At 33.2% G+C, this 13,408-nt stretch overlaps 1 protein-coding gene across 1 annotated transcript in view; it reads left to right on the top strand.

The window, feature by feature from the left end:
* The window catches only part of CCDC178 (coiled-coil domain containing 178), a 422,000-nt gene that overhangs the window by 31,988 nt on the left and 376,604 nt on the right, over window positions 1–13,408 (top strand). The window contains exons 3-4 of the mRNA XM_077753827.1: window positions 6,343–6,432; window positions 12,307–12,446. Of these exons, the coding sequence (XP_077609953.1) occupies window positions 6,343–6,432; window positions 12,307–12,446 (230 nt within the window). The remainder of the gene's footprint in view (window positions 1–6,342; window positions 6,433–12,306; window positions 12,447–13,408) is intronic.

Below are 13,408 nucleotides of genomic sequence, written 5' to 3' on the forward strand. Positions count from 1 at the left end.
ATGGCATAATATGTGCTCTAATATGGAGAACATTCCATATGCACTTGAGAAAAATGTGTTTTCTACTCTTGGTGGACTATTCTATTAGTTGTTTCTTAGGTCTAAGTGGTTTATGGTGTTTTCGAAGCTACTTCTGTCTAGATGTTTCATCCATTATTATTATTTTAGAGAGAGAGCATGAGCAGGAGAGAAGGACAGTTGGGGGGGGAGAGAGAGAGAGAGAAAGAGAGAGAGAGAGAATATTAAGCAGGCTCCATGCTCAGAGCAGAGCCTAACGTGGGGTTCAATCCCACCACTGTGGGATCATGACCTGATCCAAAATCAAGAGTCAGTTGCTCAACCAACTGAGCCACCCAGGCACCCCCATCCATTATTTAAATTGGGCAGTTAAAGATTTCCACTACTATTGTTGAACTGTCTGTTTTTCCTTCAGTTATGTCTGCTTTTACTTCAGTTTTAGGCTCTTTTAAGTTTGTATATGTTTATAATTGTTACAGCTTCCCAAAGGATTGACCCTCTTCCTATTATACAGTGTCCTTTATCTCTAGTAATAATGTTTGTCTTAAAGTCATCGTATGTGGTACTATGCAGAAACATTCCTTTATAATATGATCACAAGAACTTTCTCAGTAAAAAGAAAGCATATATTTTATTTATAATTTTTCTGTATAATTTTTATTGGGTTACTCTTTTTGGATAAATTTATATCATTCATATATATTATTATAGTTATTTGACTAGCAGTATCTTCCATTTTATTTTTACTTTTCAACCTTCATTTCTTTTATGTTTTGCATATTTTTGCTATGAATTTACTTTTTTGTCTCATTTTACTCTGTAATGGGGTTTTAGAACATATATGTCCTACTTGTAATCATTATTAAATATTAGCATAAGATGTTCTACAAGTACTTAAATCATATATTTATTTATATCTGTATAATATATCAAAATATGCTTTTAAGTTAGTTTTAATGTTTATTTTTGAGAAAGAGAGAGGGAGAGAGCATGAGCAAGGGTGCGTGACTGGGGGAGGGGCAGAGAGGGAGACATAGAATCCGAAGCAGGCTCCAGGCTCTGAGTTGTCAGCACAGAGCCAGATTTGGGGCTCGAACCCATGAACTGTGGGATCATGACCTGGGCCAAAGTCAGATGCTTAACCAACTCAGCCACCCAGGTACCCCAGTCTATCAGAATATTTTAATGCTGCTAGAGTAAACATTATATTTTCTACCTTATAATTTACATATGTGAAATGCTCAAGCTTTAAATTTATAATTTAATGTATTTTGGTAAGTGTATACATGATAAATGTAGAACCACTGCCCATTTTTGGGTAAAAAAGAAAAGTTTCTCACCTACCATAGGTAACCACTATTTTGATATCTTTCACAGTAGGCTTTTTTTTTTGAACCTCATAATAATGGAATTATAAAATACCCATTTTGCTCAATGTACTTTTGAGATTCATTAGTGTTATTCCATGTATTAATAGTTCATCTTTTTTTTTACTGCTTAGCATTATACTACTTAATTGATTTCAGTTTTAGTTGGTTTTGTTTTTGATTATTAGTGTTATTTTAAAATAATCCTTATGTCAATTTTTTTTTCCCTGTATTTTCTTTTAGTAGGTTAGTGACTTCAGATGTTACATTTAAGTGTTTAATCCATTCCAAGTTAATTTTGGTATAAGATGGGGGTCTAGTTTCATTCCTTTGCATGTGAATCTCTAGTTTTCCCAGCACTATTTATTTTTTTTTTTAAAGTGCTAAATAGGACTTCCAATACTATATTGAATAAAAATGGTGAGAGTGAACATCTTTGTCTTACACCTCACCTTAGGGGAAAAGTTCTCAGTTTTTCCCCACTGAGGATGATGTTCACTGTGGATTTTTCATATATGGCCTTTATTTATGGTGAGGTATGTTTTCTCTAAACCTACTTTATTGCGAGTTTTTATGATGAATGGATGCTGTACTTTGTCAAATGCTTTCTCTGCATCTATTGAAATGATCATATGATTTTTATCCTTTTTCTTATTGATGTGCCGTATCACAGTTTATTGATTTGAGAATATTGAACCACCCTTGTAATGGAGGAATAAATTCAACTTGATTGTGGTGAATGATTTTTTAAAACTGTATTGTTGGATTTCGTTTGCTAATATCAATGATTTTTGCGTCTTTGTTCCTCAAGGATATTGGCCTGTACTTCTCTTTTTTAGTGGTGTCTTCATCTGGTTTTGGTATCAGGATAATACTGGTCTCATAGAATGAATTTAGAAGTGTTCTTTCCTTTTCTATTATTTGGAATAGTCTAAGAAAAGGTATTAACTCTTCTTTAAGTGTTTGGTAGAATTTGCCTGTGATGCTGTCTGGTCCTGGACTTATGTCGTTGGGAGTTTTTTTACTGATTCTATTTCTTTGCTGGTAATGAGTCTGTTCAAATTTTCTATTTATTCCTGTTTCAGTTTTGGTAGTTTATCTATTTCTAGGAATTTATCTATTTCTTCTAGGTTGTCCAATTTGTTGGTATACAGATTTTCATAATATTTTCTTATAATTTTTAAGATTTTTATAGTGTTAGTTGTTATTTCTCCTCTTTAATTTGTGATTTTATTTATTTAATTTCTTTTTGATAAGTCTGGCTAGAGGTTTATCAATTTTATTAATTTTTCTAAGGAATCAGCTCTTGGTTTCGTTAATTTGTTCTATTGTTTCTTAGTTTCTATATCATTTATTTTCTCTAATCTTCATGATTTCCTTCCATTTGATGGCTTTAGGTTTTGTTTGTTCTTTTTCTAACTCCTTTAGGTATAGAGTTAAGTTGTTTATTATATATATTTTCTTGCTTCTTGGGACAGATCTGTATTGCTATAAACTTTCCTCTTAGAACTGCTTTTGCTGCATCTCAAAGGTTGTGTGGACTGTCGTTTTCATTTGGTTCCATGTACTTTTTAATTTCTTCTTTTATTTCTTGGTTGACATATTCATTGTTCAGTAGCATGTTATTTAACCTCCATGTATTTATGGTCTTTCCAGATTTTTTCTTGTGGGTGATTTTTAGTTTCATACTATTGTGGTCAGAAAAGATGCATGGTATTATTTCATTCTTCTTGAATTTATTGAGGCTGGTTTTGTGAACTAATGTGTGATCTATTCTGGAGAATGTTCTATGTGCACTTGAAAAGATTGTGTATTATGCTGTTTTAGGATGGAATGTTCTGAGTATATCTGTTAAATCCATCTGTTGCAGTGTGTCATTTAAAGTCACTTTTTTCTTGTTGGTTTTCTGTTGAGATTATCTGTCCATTGGTGTAAGTAGTGTGTTAATATGCCCTAGTATTATTGTATTATCATTGATTAGTTCCTTTATGTTGGTTATTGTTTTATTTAATTGGGTGCCTCTGTGTTGTGTGCATAGATATTTACAATTATTATACCTTCTTGTTGGATTGTCCCCTTTATTATTATATAATGTCCTTCTTTGTCTCTTGTTACATTCTTTGTTTTAAGGTCTATTTTGGTGAAATAAGTATTGCTACTCCAACTTTGTTTTGACATCCATTTGAATGATAGATGTTTCTCTATCCTCTTACTTTCAATCTACATATATCTTTAGGTCTAAAATGAATCTCTTATAGGCAGAATATTCATGAGTCTTATTTTTTTTTCCATTCACCCTATGTTTTTTGATTGGAGCCTTTATATCATTTGCATTCAAAGTAATTATTGATAGATATATATTTATTGCCATTTGATCACTCTTGGTTTTTTTTTTTTTTTTGAAAATTTTCTCCCTTGTCTTTCACATATTGCTGATTTTCTTTAGTGATATATATTTTCTCTCTCTTTATTTTTTGCCTGTTTATTAGTGTTTTTTGATATATGATTAACATTAGGTTTGTAAATAACCTTTTCTCTTTTTTTCCTAAGTTTATTTATTTTGAGAGAGAAAGAGAGAGCAGGGAAGGGACAGAGAGAGAGGAAGAGAGAATCCTAACCAGGCTCCATGTGCTGTGAGCATAGAGCCTGATGCAAGGCTTGTTCCCATTATCCCAGGATCATGACCAAAGTTGAAATCAAGAGTTGAATGCTTAACCTACTGAGCCACCCAGATACTCCTGGTTTATATATAACCTTTTTTTGCATATAGTAGTCTATATTAAGTTGATGGTCTTTTCTGTTTGAACCCATTCTTTTTTTCCTCTCCTCCCCACATTTTAGGTATGTGGTATCATATTTTACATCATTTTTTTGTGTGTGATGAGTTCCTTGACTGATCTTTTACAGAAATATTCATTATTCTTGCTTTTGGTTTCCTCCTTTATACTGCCACTTTTGGTCTTTACTTTCTACTAAGAGAGTCTCCTTTAATATATCTTGCAGGGCTGGTTTAGTGGTCATGAACTTCTTTAGTTTTTGTGTTTGAGAAGCTCTTTATCTCTCCTTGTATTCTGATTGACAGCCTTGCTGGATAGAGTATTCTTGGTTTCATATTTTTCCCATTCAGCATGTTGAATATATCATGCCACTCCGTCTGGATTGCAACATTTGTATTTGAAGATCTCCTACTAGGCTTAGGGGTTTATATTCTAAGTTAATGACTTCTTTTGTCTTGCTGCTCTTAAGATTTTTTTTCTGCATCACTGTATTTTACAAGTTTAGTTACATTTTGTCTTAGTGTGTGTCTGCTTTTGTTGATTTTGATGGGAGTTCTCTATGCCTCCTGGATCTGCTTCTCTGTTTCCTTTCCCAGATTAGGGAAGTTTTCCACTATTATTTCCTCAAATAAATTTTCTGCCCCCTTTTCTTTCTTTTTCTGGGATACCTATAATATAGGTATTAGTATGTTTGATGGAGTCACTGAGTTTCCTAAGTCTGTTCTCCTAAGTTGATTGATTGCTGCCTATTTTGTACTTCTTTTGTTCATTTCTAATTCTCTTGCTGTTTTCCTTTATGAATTAATGATTTTCCATAGTGGTGTAGTCTGATTCCCTCATTTTTCTCTTGTGTATCTACTATAGTTTTTGCTATATTGTTACCTTAAGGCTTACATAAAACATTTTAGAGCTATAGTAGTATATTTTTTAATTACATTTTTTAATGTTTATTCCTTTTTGAGAAAGATAGAACATAAATGGGAGAGAAGTAGTGAGAGAGAGAGAGAGAGAGAAGGAGACACAGAATCTGAAGCAGGCTCCAGGTTCTGAGCTGCCAGCACAGAGCCCGACATTGGGCTCGAACTCATGAACCATGAGATCATGATCTGAGTGGGAAACAAGAGTTCAACGGTTAACCAACTGAGCCATTCAGGCACCCTGCTATAGTAATATATTTTAAGCTGATTACCCTTTTATTGCTTCCTTTTTATGTTTCTTATGTCACAATTTACATTTTTTTATATTGTGTATCTATTAGGAAGTTATTGCAGCTATAGCTCTTTTTAATACTTCTTTAATCTTTATACTAAAGTTGAGATTAGCATACCACTATACTGTACTATTGGAGGATTCTGAATTTGACTGTATAATTATTTTTACCAATGTATTTTATTTTCTCAAATGTTTTCATGTTACTAATTAAAGTCTTCTTATTTTACCTGAAGAGCTTTCAGAATATCTTGTAAATCAGGTCTGGTGGTGGTGAACACCCTCCCCTTATGTTTGGGAAACACTTTTACCCTCTCTTTCACTTTAGGACAACTTTTCTGGCAAACCTGCTGGGGTCCTTTGCAGGCCACTGGGAATTGTGATCACTTTTTCTGTATATTGATACTGATACTGATAGGTTCTGCCCTTTTCCTTAATTGAAACCCTCTCCATAAGTCGTGGCTTTGCCAGTCTCCTTCTTGGTGCTGAGCGATATTGGCCTGGTGGATGGGATGATGTGGTCAAAATGAAGCTGTCTTCATTCCCTTTTTGTGAGATTATTCACAGACTTTTTTGTTCTACTGTGTTGCTAAAGTTTGTTGAATGGATTCCTGAGCTCTCCAAGTATTATTTTTGTTTGTTAATAACCATCTAACTGTTGAACTTTGTTGTACAGTGGAAGTTGCGACCACCTACTCCATTGTTTTGGTGATGTCACTCTGGACAGTCTCTCAGTGTTTGTTTTTCACAGCTGAATGCTATTTGGAATACCTCCTTGTGAGAATTAACCCAATTGAAGTATCAGAGAAAACATCCAAATATATTTTACTGTGGGCTTTGGTTAATATTTGAATTATAGGTGTTTTTGCAAGGATAACACTTTTACAACATAGTTTTACATATCATTTTCCTTATTTAAAAAAATTATAATAACTGCCCACTGAAATTTTTGTTTTTTGTTTTTTTCAAAGACAATGCCACATCACAAGCTTTGGTTCTATTTGGTGCCCCTCAGGAAGCCATTGAGATTTTTCATGAAAGTAAAATGACAAATACTGAAGGTAAGGACAGAAAACAAGTTATATAATAATCTACATAAACTATATTTTCTCATTAGTTTGTGATTTCCATATTATATTTTTATTAAGAAATACATCCTAAATATCAATATTATTTAGCATAATAATGCTATATAATATTAAGAATACAATATTAGCACCTATTTTTTAAATAATATTCTGTTATAATTGGTTATAAGAATTGTTTATAATTTCAGAAATGTTGAATTTTTAAAATAAACATTCTCTTTATTGCTTATGCCAAGATTAGCAGGTGCTAGAGCCTTTCCAGTTCATTGAAGATATGTTTCTTAGAAGAAAAAGTAGCAGGACCCATGTTTTTGTGGTGTGAAATCCAGAATTAAGAGTCCAAAAACTATTAACTCTTGAAGGTGTCTGATATTGTATGTGGAAAGAAATAGAAAGAGATGACAAAATGCATACATCTCATGTATAGGGATTCATACTTGTTTCTTTTCAGATTATTTTGAAGGACAACTCTATATTAATAAAAATTTTTAATCTTGATTTTGGTAAACTTCTGCTCTGGAGATTTTCAGTTTGACAAGATAAAATGGGGATAAGGTGACATTCTGATTCTTTATCTATTTCTTTCTAGTAGAAATGTTGAATAGAATTTTAATCTCCAGACCTAGGGTTTATTGTTATAGTTTGGGACAAACTTTTTAAAATACCAGATGATTGGTTTATGAAATAATTGATTTGAGACATTGAAATATACATGCACTATTGGGATATAGAGGTATTTCAGAAAATATCCTTATATGAAATGTATAATCGTGCAGGCCAGATAAAATATAATTATAAAGCAATTAGTACAACACAACGGAAAAGAAGGCCTATATAGAGTAATAGCAGAGGTGGCACAAGGTAATTAAAGGTTCTGCACCTAATTCCAGGGTATGAATGTAGGGTTTCTGCACTACCAGCAATTCTTGGACACCATCTAGGGTCCTACAATACAACTCAATACTGACACCATCTCCCTGGAGATAGAGTCAGATCCCACAGGTTAAGAGCTTAGTTCTACAAGACTGCCCTTACTTACCCCACTGCAGAGACCAATCCAAAGACCAGGTTATCACCTACACTTTCAACCAACCACTATAGATTAGAAATTCCAGTGAACCCTCCTCCTTGAGTATGCTAGAATCGCTCACAGAATTCAGAGAAACATTTCACTTACCAGATTACCGGTTTATTAAAAAAGGATATAACGCAGGAACAGCTAGGTGGAAGAGATGTATAGAGCATAGTAGGGGAAATGGTGCAAATCTTCCATTTTGAAGATTTGCCCTCTTTGAATCTGCACTCTCCTCAAATCTTCATGTGTTCCCCAGCCTGAAAGCTTTCCAAACCTTGTCCTTTTGGATTTTTATGGAGGCTTCTTTACCTAGGCATGGCTGATTAAATCATTGGCCATTGACAATTGATTCAACCTCTAGCCCCTCTCCCTTCCCTGGATGTCTAGAATGGGAGTGAAAGTTCTAATTCTCTCATCATGTTCCAACTTTCTAATCATTTACCTCCTATTCTCTTGCTTGTCTTTTCATTTATTATAATATATTTTTTTAGGAGCTGAATGTTTTGTCTTTGATGAAGTTTAATTTATTTTTTCTTTAATGTTTCTCTCTCCATCCTTCCTTTTTTCCTTTCTGCCTGTCTACCTGCACTTTAAACATATATTTCTATTATATTCTGGCCTGCATTTTTTTCTGACGAGAAATATAGCTGTTATTCATATCCTATTACTCTATAGTTTGTTCTCTGGCTACTTTAAAGACTACCTCATTACCATTTTTCTGCAATTTCACTATGATATTCCCAGATATAATTAATTCTCTTTATATTTTAATTGTTTGGAATTTGCTGAGATTTTTAGATGTGTAAGTCAGTGATTTTTTTCATCAAATTTTGAAATAATGTGGCTCTTATTTCCATACATATTTTTCACTCTAAATTTTTTTTTTTCAAGAACCTCAACCCCACATGTTAGATTGTTTGATTTTTGGCCCGCAGTTCTGTTCTTTTCACTTTTGTTTCTGTTCTTTAAATTAGATAATTTCTATTAGTTAATCTACACATTCACTGAGTCCTTTCCATATCCAATTTGTTGGTAAGTCCAACCAATATATTTTTTAATTTAAATTTTCATACTTTTCAGTTATAGAATTTCCATTTTTTTCATAGTTTTAATTTTTATGCTGATACTAATTACGTGTTCAATTATAAAGACCAAATCTTCCTTTCATTACCTGAACATATTTTTTCTTTACCTTTTTGAACATATTTATAATAGTTACTTTAAAATCTTTGCTATGTACAACTCCTGGGATATCATGAATTCAGTTTCTACTGACTCTTTCCCTAGACTTTTAAAACACATTTTTTTGATTTTTGTTTTGATGATTGAATACTGGATATTTGTGTAGTACATTGTTAAGATTCTGGGTTCTATTATTTTTCTCTGAAGAGAATTGAGTCTTTTTCTAGCAGGCAGCTCAGCTAATCATTTGATCAATTTAAAAGTGGTATATGCTTGGGGCATCTTTGTGGCTCAGTCACTTAAGCATCAATTCTTGCTATCTGCTCAGGTCAGATCCCATGGTTCATCAGATTGAGCCCTACATTGGGCTTTGTGCTGAGCCTGCTAGGGATTCTCTCGCTCCCTCTCTCTCTTCCCCTTCTCTGCCTGATTTGTCTCTCTCTTTCCCTCTCTCTCTCAAAATGAATAAATATATATTTAAAAAAATGGTATATACTTGGTTTCCTGCAATAATGTATATGTGCGTTTACTATATATATGCACCAAGAAATTTACCAATTCTCTCTAATTTGGCTACATTTAGTCTGTTATATGTATTATATTACAGCTTGATATAAAAATTTTTAGGGTGGGTCTACAGGAGGTCTTACTCTAATGTACTGACCTTCTTCCTAAGATGTGACACCAAAGAGTGTTTGTTATTGAGGTGTTGATGAAACTGCTACATTCTGTCAGCACTGGACTTTTAAGATTTTCTCTCCATCCCTTGCAGGTGTTTTTTTACCAACACCATTCAACTTCTTGGTTTTTTTTTTTTTTTAATGTTTATTTTTGAGAGAGAGAGCACATGCATGAGCGCAGGAGGGGCAGAGAGAGAGAGGGAGAGAGAATATTGCAAGAATATGAAAAACAAATCTGTGTTCAGATAAGCTTTCTTTTGAGTGCTGAGTTCAGATAAAGGGACAATACAGTAATTCGGGTAATGGACGTAAAGGAACCACATGTGAAAAGCAGGAGAGAAGGAAGGATGGGCTGGGTGAATAAATTATGAAAGGATCACATTCACTGAGCAAAGAGAGTTGGCAGTTTATGAACATAGCATTTTAATTTCATTTGCCCATGAAATCAGCCAGTCCATATTTTTCTCAAATGGAAATTTCATGTTGCAGAGCCAACAAACCTCAACTGTAGCCTGGATCCAGGAAGATCTTACCTCTTAGGCATTGATTCTGAGCAAGGGAGTTAAAGTTGGGCAGATATTAAGAGAGGATATAAATCTTTACTGAGCTCGTCTTTAAACACTCACCTTGACAATTTGTGCACAGGCTTCACGAGGAGGAGTCCTTTTAGTATTTTGACTAAAATCATTAATTAGCTGTATCATGGAATTTAAAGTAAAAAAGATTTTGTATAACACCCTACTAACCCATTCATTTAGTAAGTCAGAAATCTCAGGTTAGAGACTAACTTTAGCTTAAGCATAGTGAGTTAATACTCCAGTCAAAACATGAATGAAAATGGGCATCTAGTGTAGTGATCTAGGGTGTCTCTAAATTAGAAAGAAATGGAAAGTTGTAACTTATACTATGCCTGTATTAGAATAAAAACAGTGATAATAACTCCTGGATTCTGGTTCTGTGTTGCGCTATTCAAGCTGCCATGTCTTTTCAGACTTTTATTGCAAATTTTAACTTCATCGTATTTCTTCACTTTCTTGTATGCAAAATGTTAATCCTAAACCATAGGGGTGCTATGGAAATTAATTATTATTCACATAATAGGTTGAAAGTGGTACATACAGAAAAATGTTAAATGAGTCATTACTATCTTTGTTTTCTCCACATTTAATGAAGCAAAACAAATGTTTTGAGACTAAGGACAACTGCCTCGTTGTTAAATGTGTATTAAAACTTTCTTATTTCTAGAGGGAAGGGCAACATGCCCTTATCAAGATATTTGGATAGGAGATCAATATGTAATTTTCACCAGCTTGTTCTTTAGCCCTATGACTATTACAGAGATGAAAATATATATCAGTGTATGAACTAAAGAGGAAAGATATAATATAACACGAAATATTCATAGCAAGTATATGTGTTGAGTACAGTCAAAGCAAACTAAGCTACATTGGAATATCAGTACTGATATCTTGAAGGAACAATCAAAATTCAAAAATGAGTGATATATGAGACATTTGAGATGCCCTGAAATATATTTTTAAGACTGCTTTGAATTTTTTGGCCACCTTTGTAAAAATATAAAGACAACCATAAAGTATGGCTTATACTCCAAAGCCAAGAAGATACAGTTTAGGTCTCAGTTTTCCCACCTACCAGCTCTGTGGAAATGGACACATTATATAATTTCTCTAAGCCTTTGTTTCCTCATCTATGAAATCAAGATAATCCATTTCATAAGATTGTTGTGAGAATTAAATAAAATGTGGAATCAAAAGTACTTAGCATAGTTCCATGTTTGGCACATATTTTAATTCTCAAAAACTGTTAGTGTGTATGTGTATGTACATATATATAAACATATTTATAAACATATACATATACATATTTGTTACATATAGGATAGTGTGAATCTTTGTTTATAAATGAAACATATGCTGTTTTCACAGAGATTATATTTTTGGAGGAGGGTATTATGAGACTTTGTTTAAAAGATATTTTAAAAATTGCTGTTTAAATGAAGATCCTTACTCTCTATGAGTTGGCATTGAAACAAAAAGCACAGTCTGGAGGAAGGAGCATAACTTCTATGTTCTTCAAGGTCAGCCGAAATGAGGACATCACACTATTCTCACTGAGGCACCAAGCCTATTTTGTATCTTGCATTTAAGATCAGTGATTGCAGCTATCATCCAGCCCAGTAGAGTCCTTAGAGGCAAAAGGACTGCAAGTAAGCACTTTGGTGGAGTTTCATGGACAACTTTGCTGTGCTTCTGCAACCTTCAGTCGATTCGGGACATGCCAGGATTAGAATCACTGAGGCACATCGGACTGAGTGGATTTTATGATGAGTACAACTTGAATGCTATAGTGGGAACATCAATCACTCTTTGCATGAGACTCCAATTTTCAGAAATGGAAGGTAGAAAATGAGGTTATTATAAGGATGAAGGGGACCTGCTTTTATTTTTTTTTTCAGCAAGAGAAACCCATGCTGGTTTTAAAGAACTTCTTTAATGCATGAGTAGTTGGATATTATTTACGCTGGGAGATGTGGACTCTCTTTGAACGGAGAATTTGGAATATATTTTGAAGGAATTTTTTAAGTGATTAAGGAACTAGTTAGAAACTACTGGATTAACTGGGTTTTTTTTTTTTTTTGCCTGTTTTCTTTAGGTTTTTTTTCAATGTTTAGTTTATGATGTTATGGAATACTTTATATAATTACATATAATTTAGTATCATTTAATATCATACCATTCTATAATTTTATGAAATCCTTATCAATGTGTTTTTTAAAGAAATTTAAAAAGTATTAGTATTAATAAAGCAGAATATTTGCATATTCTGAATATCACAGTTTACTATTTTGTATGTAACTATTAACTAATTCCTGTCTGCTTTATCTTTAAGGGGTGAATAAAGGCATTTACTTTAGCTACCCATGCCGACGTCAGAGCTGTGCTTTGGTAAACATCCCAGCACCATGTGTCAACAAAATGATTTCTCACATTGAAAATGTGGAATCTAAAATACAAGAGCACTTGCAACGGGTAAGATTTAAAATGCTAACGTTTTTGTAAACTTGATAGAGCCTATAAGGGCTGTTACTTAAAGAACCCGGGGAGTTATTTTTTTTTTAGTGATACATGGAATATTTTCTAGAATCTTTGCTTAGTGGTATAATTTACTAATCTGGACATGTTTTTGAGTCTCACTTCAGAAGGGTGAAACGACCTTATTAAATAGTTTTTTTCCCTACCTGTTTGTTCGTTATCCTGAGGCAATCATGCTAAGTAGTAATTTCCATAAGCCAACTTGACTAGTAAATTAAATAGTATTTACATCGTTTTTAGGGACACTAAACTGATTAGATGATTAGATGAGTAAATTGGTGTGTAAAAGGACAGCGTGCCCTTCTTAATGAGTTATTTTGTTCTAAAGAAATATGTAATAGGTCTGTTGAAAGAGAATGTAATGATTCTGTCTTTTTAAACTGTTTGCCTTTATTATTCTGAAGGGAGTTCAGTCTTGATATCACTGTAACTTCCGGTTATTTTCAAAGATGACAGGAATGATAAAAACCTTCTCATACCTTTCATTAAGATTGTTCTGTGCAATTACTGCACAATTATCCTGTCCAAACAAGAGGATAGGTTTGTGCTATTTCTCTTCCCTCACTACTGTTCCTGGATCTGGCTCAGAACGTTCAGATGGACCAGTCATGATGCTTGATGTAGCATTTGTCTACTATATTAGAGTGTAGTTCTTAAAATTGCAGCCTTTAAAGTCACATATTCTGTGACCTTAGATAAGAGTGGAGATAATGATATTGTCTTGGACAAAGTCCCAGAATATGCTATGCCCTCATAATATATTAGTTATTATTATTTCTATATTATAATTTTACAATCTTTTATTAGTACTATATTTATTTATATTTATATATTTGTCTTTCTTTCCCGAAGTCAGCATATCTTTTCAGAAAATGCTTTGTGGACCATAGGTCTGATGG

This window comes from Crocuta crocuta, unplaced genomic scaffold (genome assembly GCF_008692635.1).
Source record: "Crocuta crocuta isolate KB4526 unplaced genomic scaffold, BGI_CrCroc_1.0 scaffold231, whole genome shotgun sequence".
NCBI lineage: Eukaryota > Metazoa > Chordata > Mammalia > Carnivora > Hyaenidae > Crocuta > Crocuta crocuta.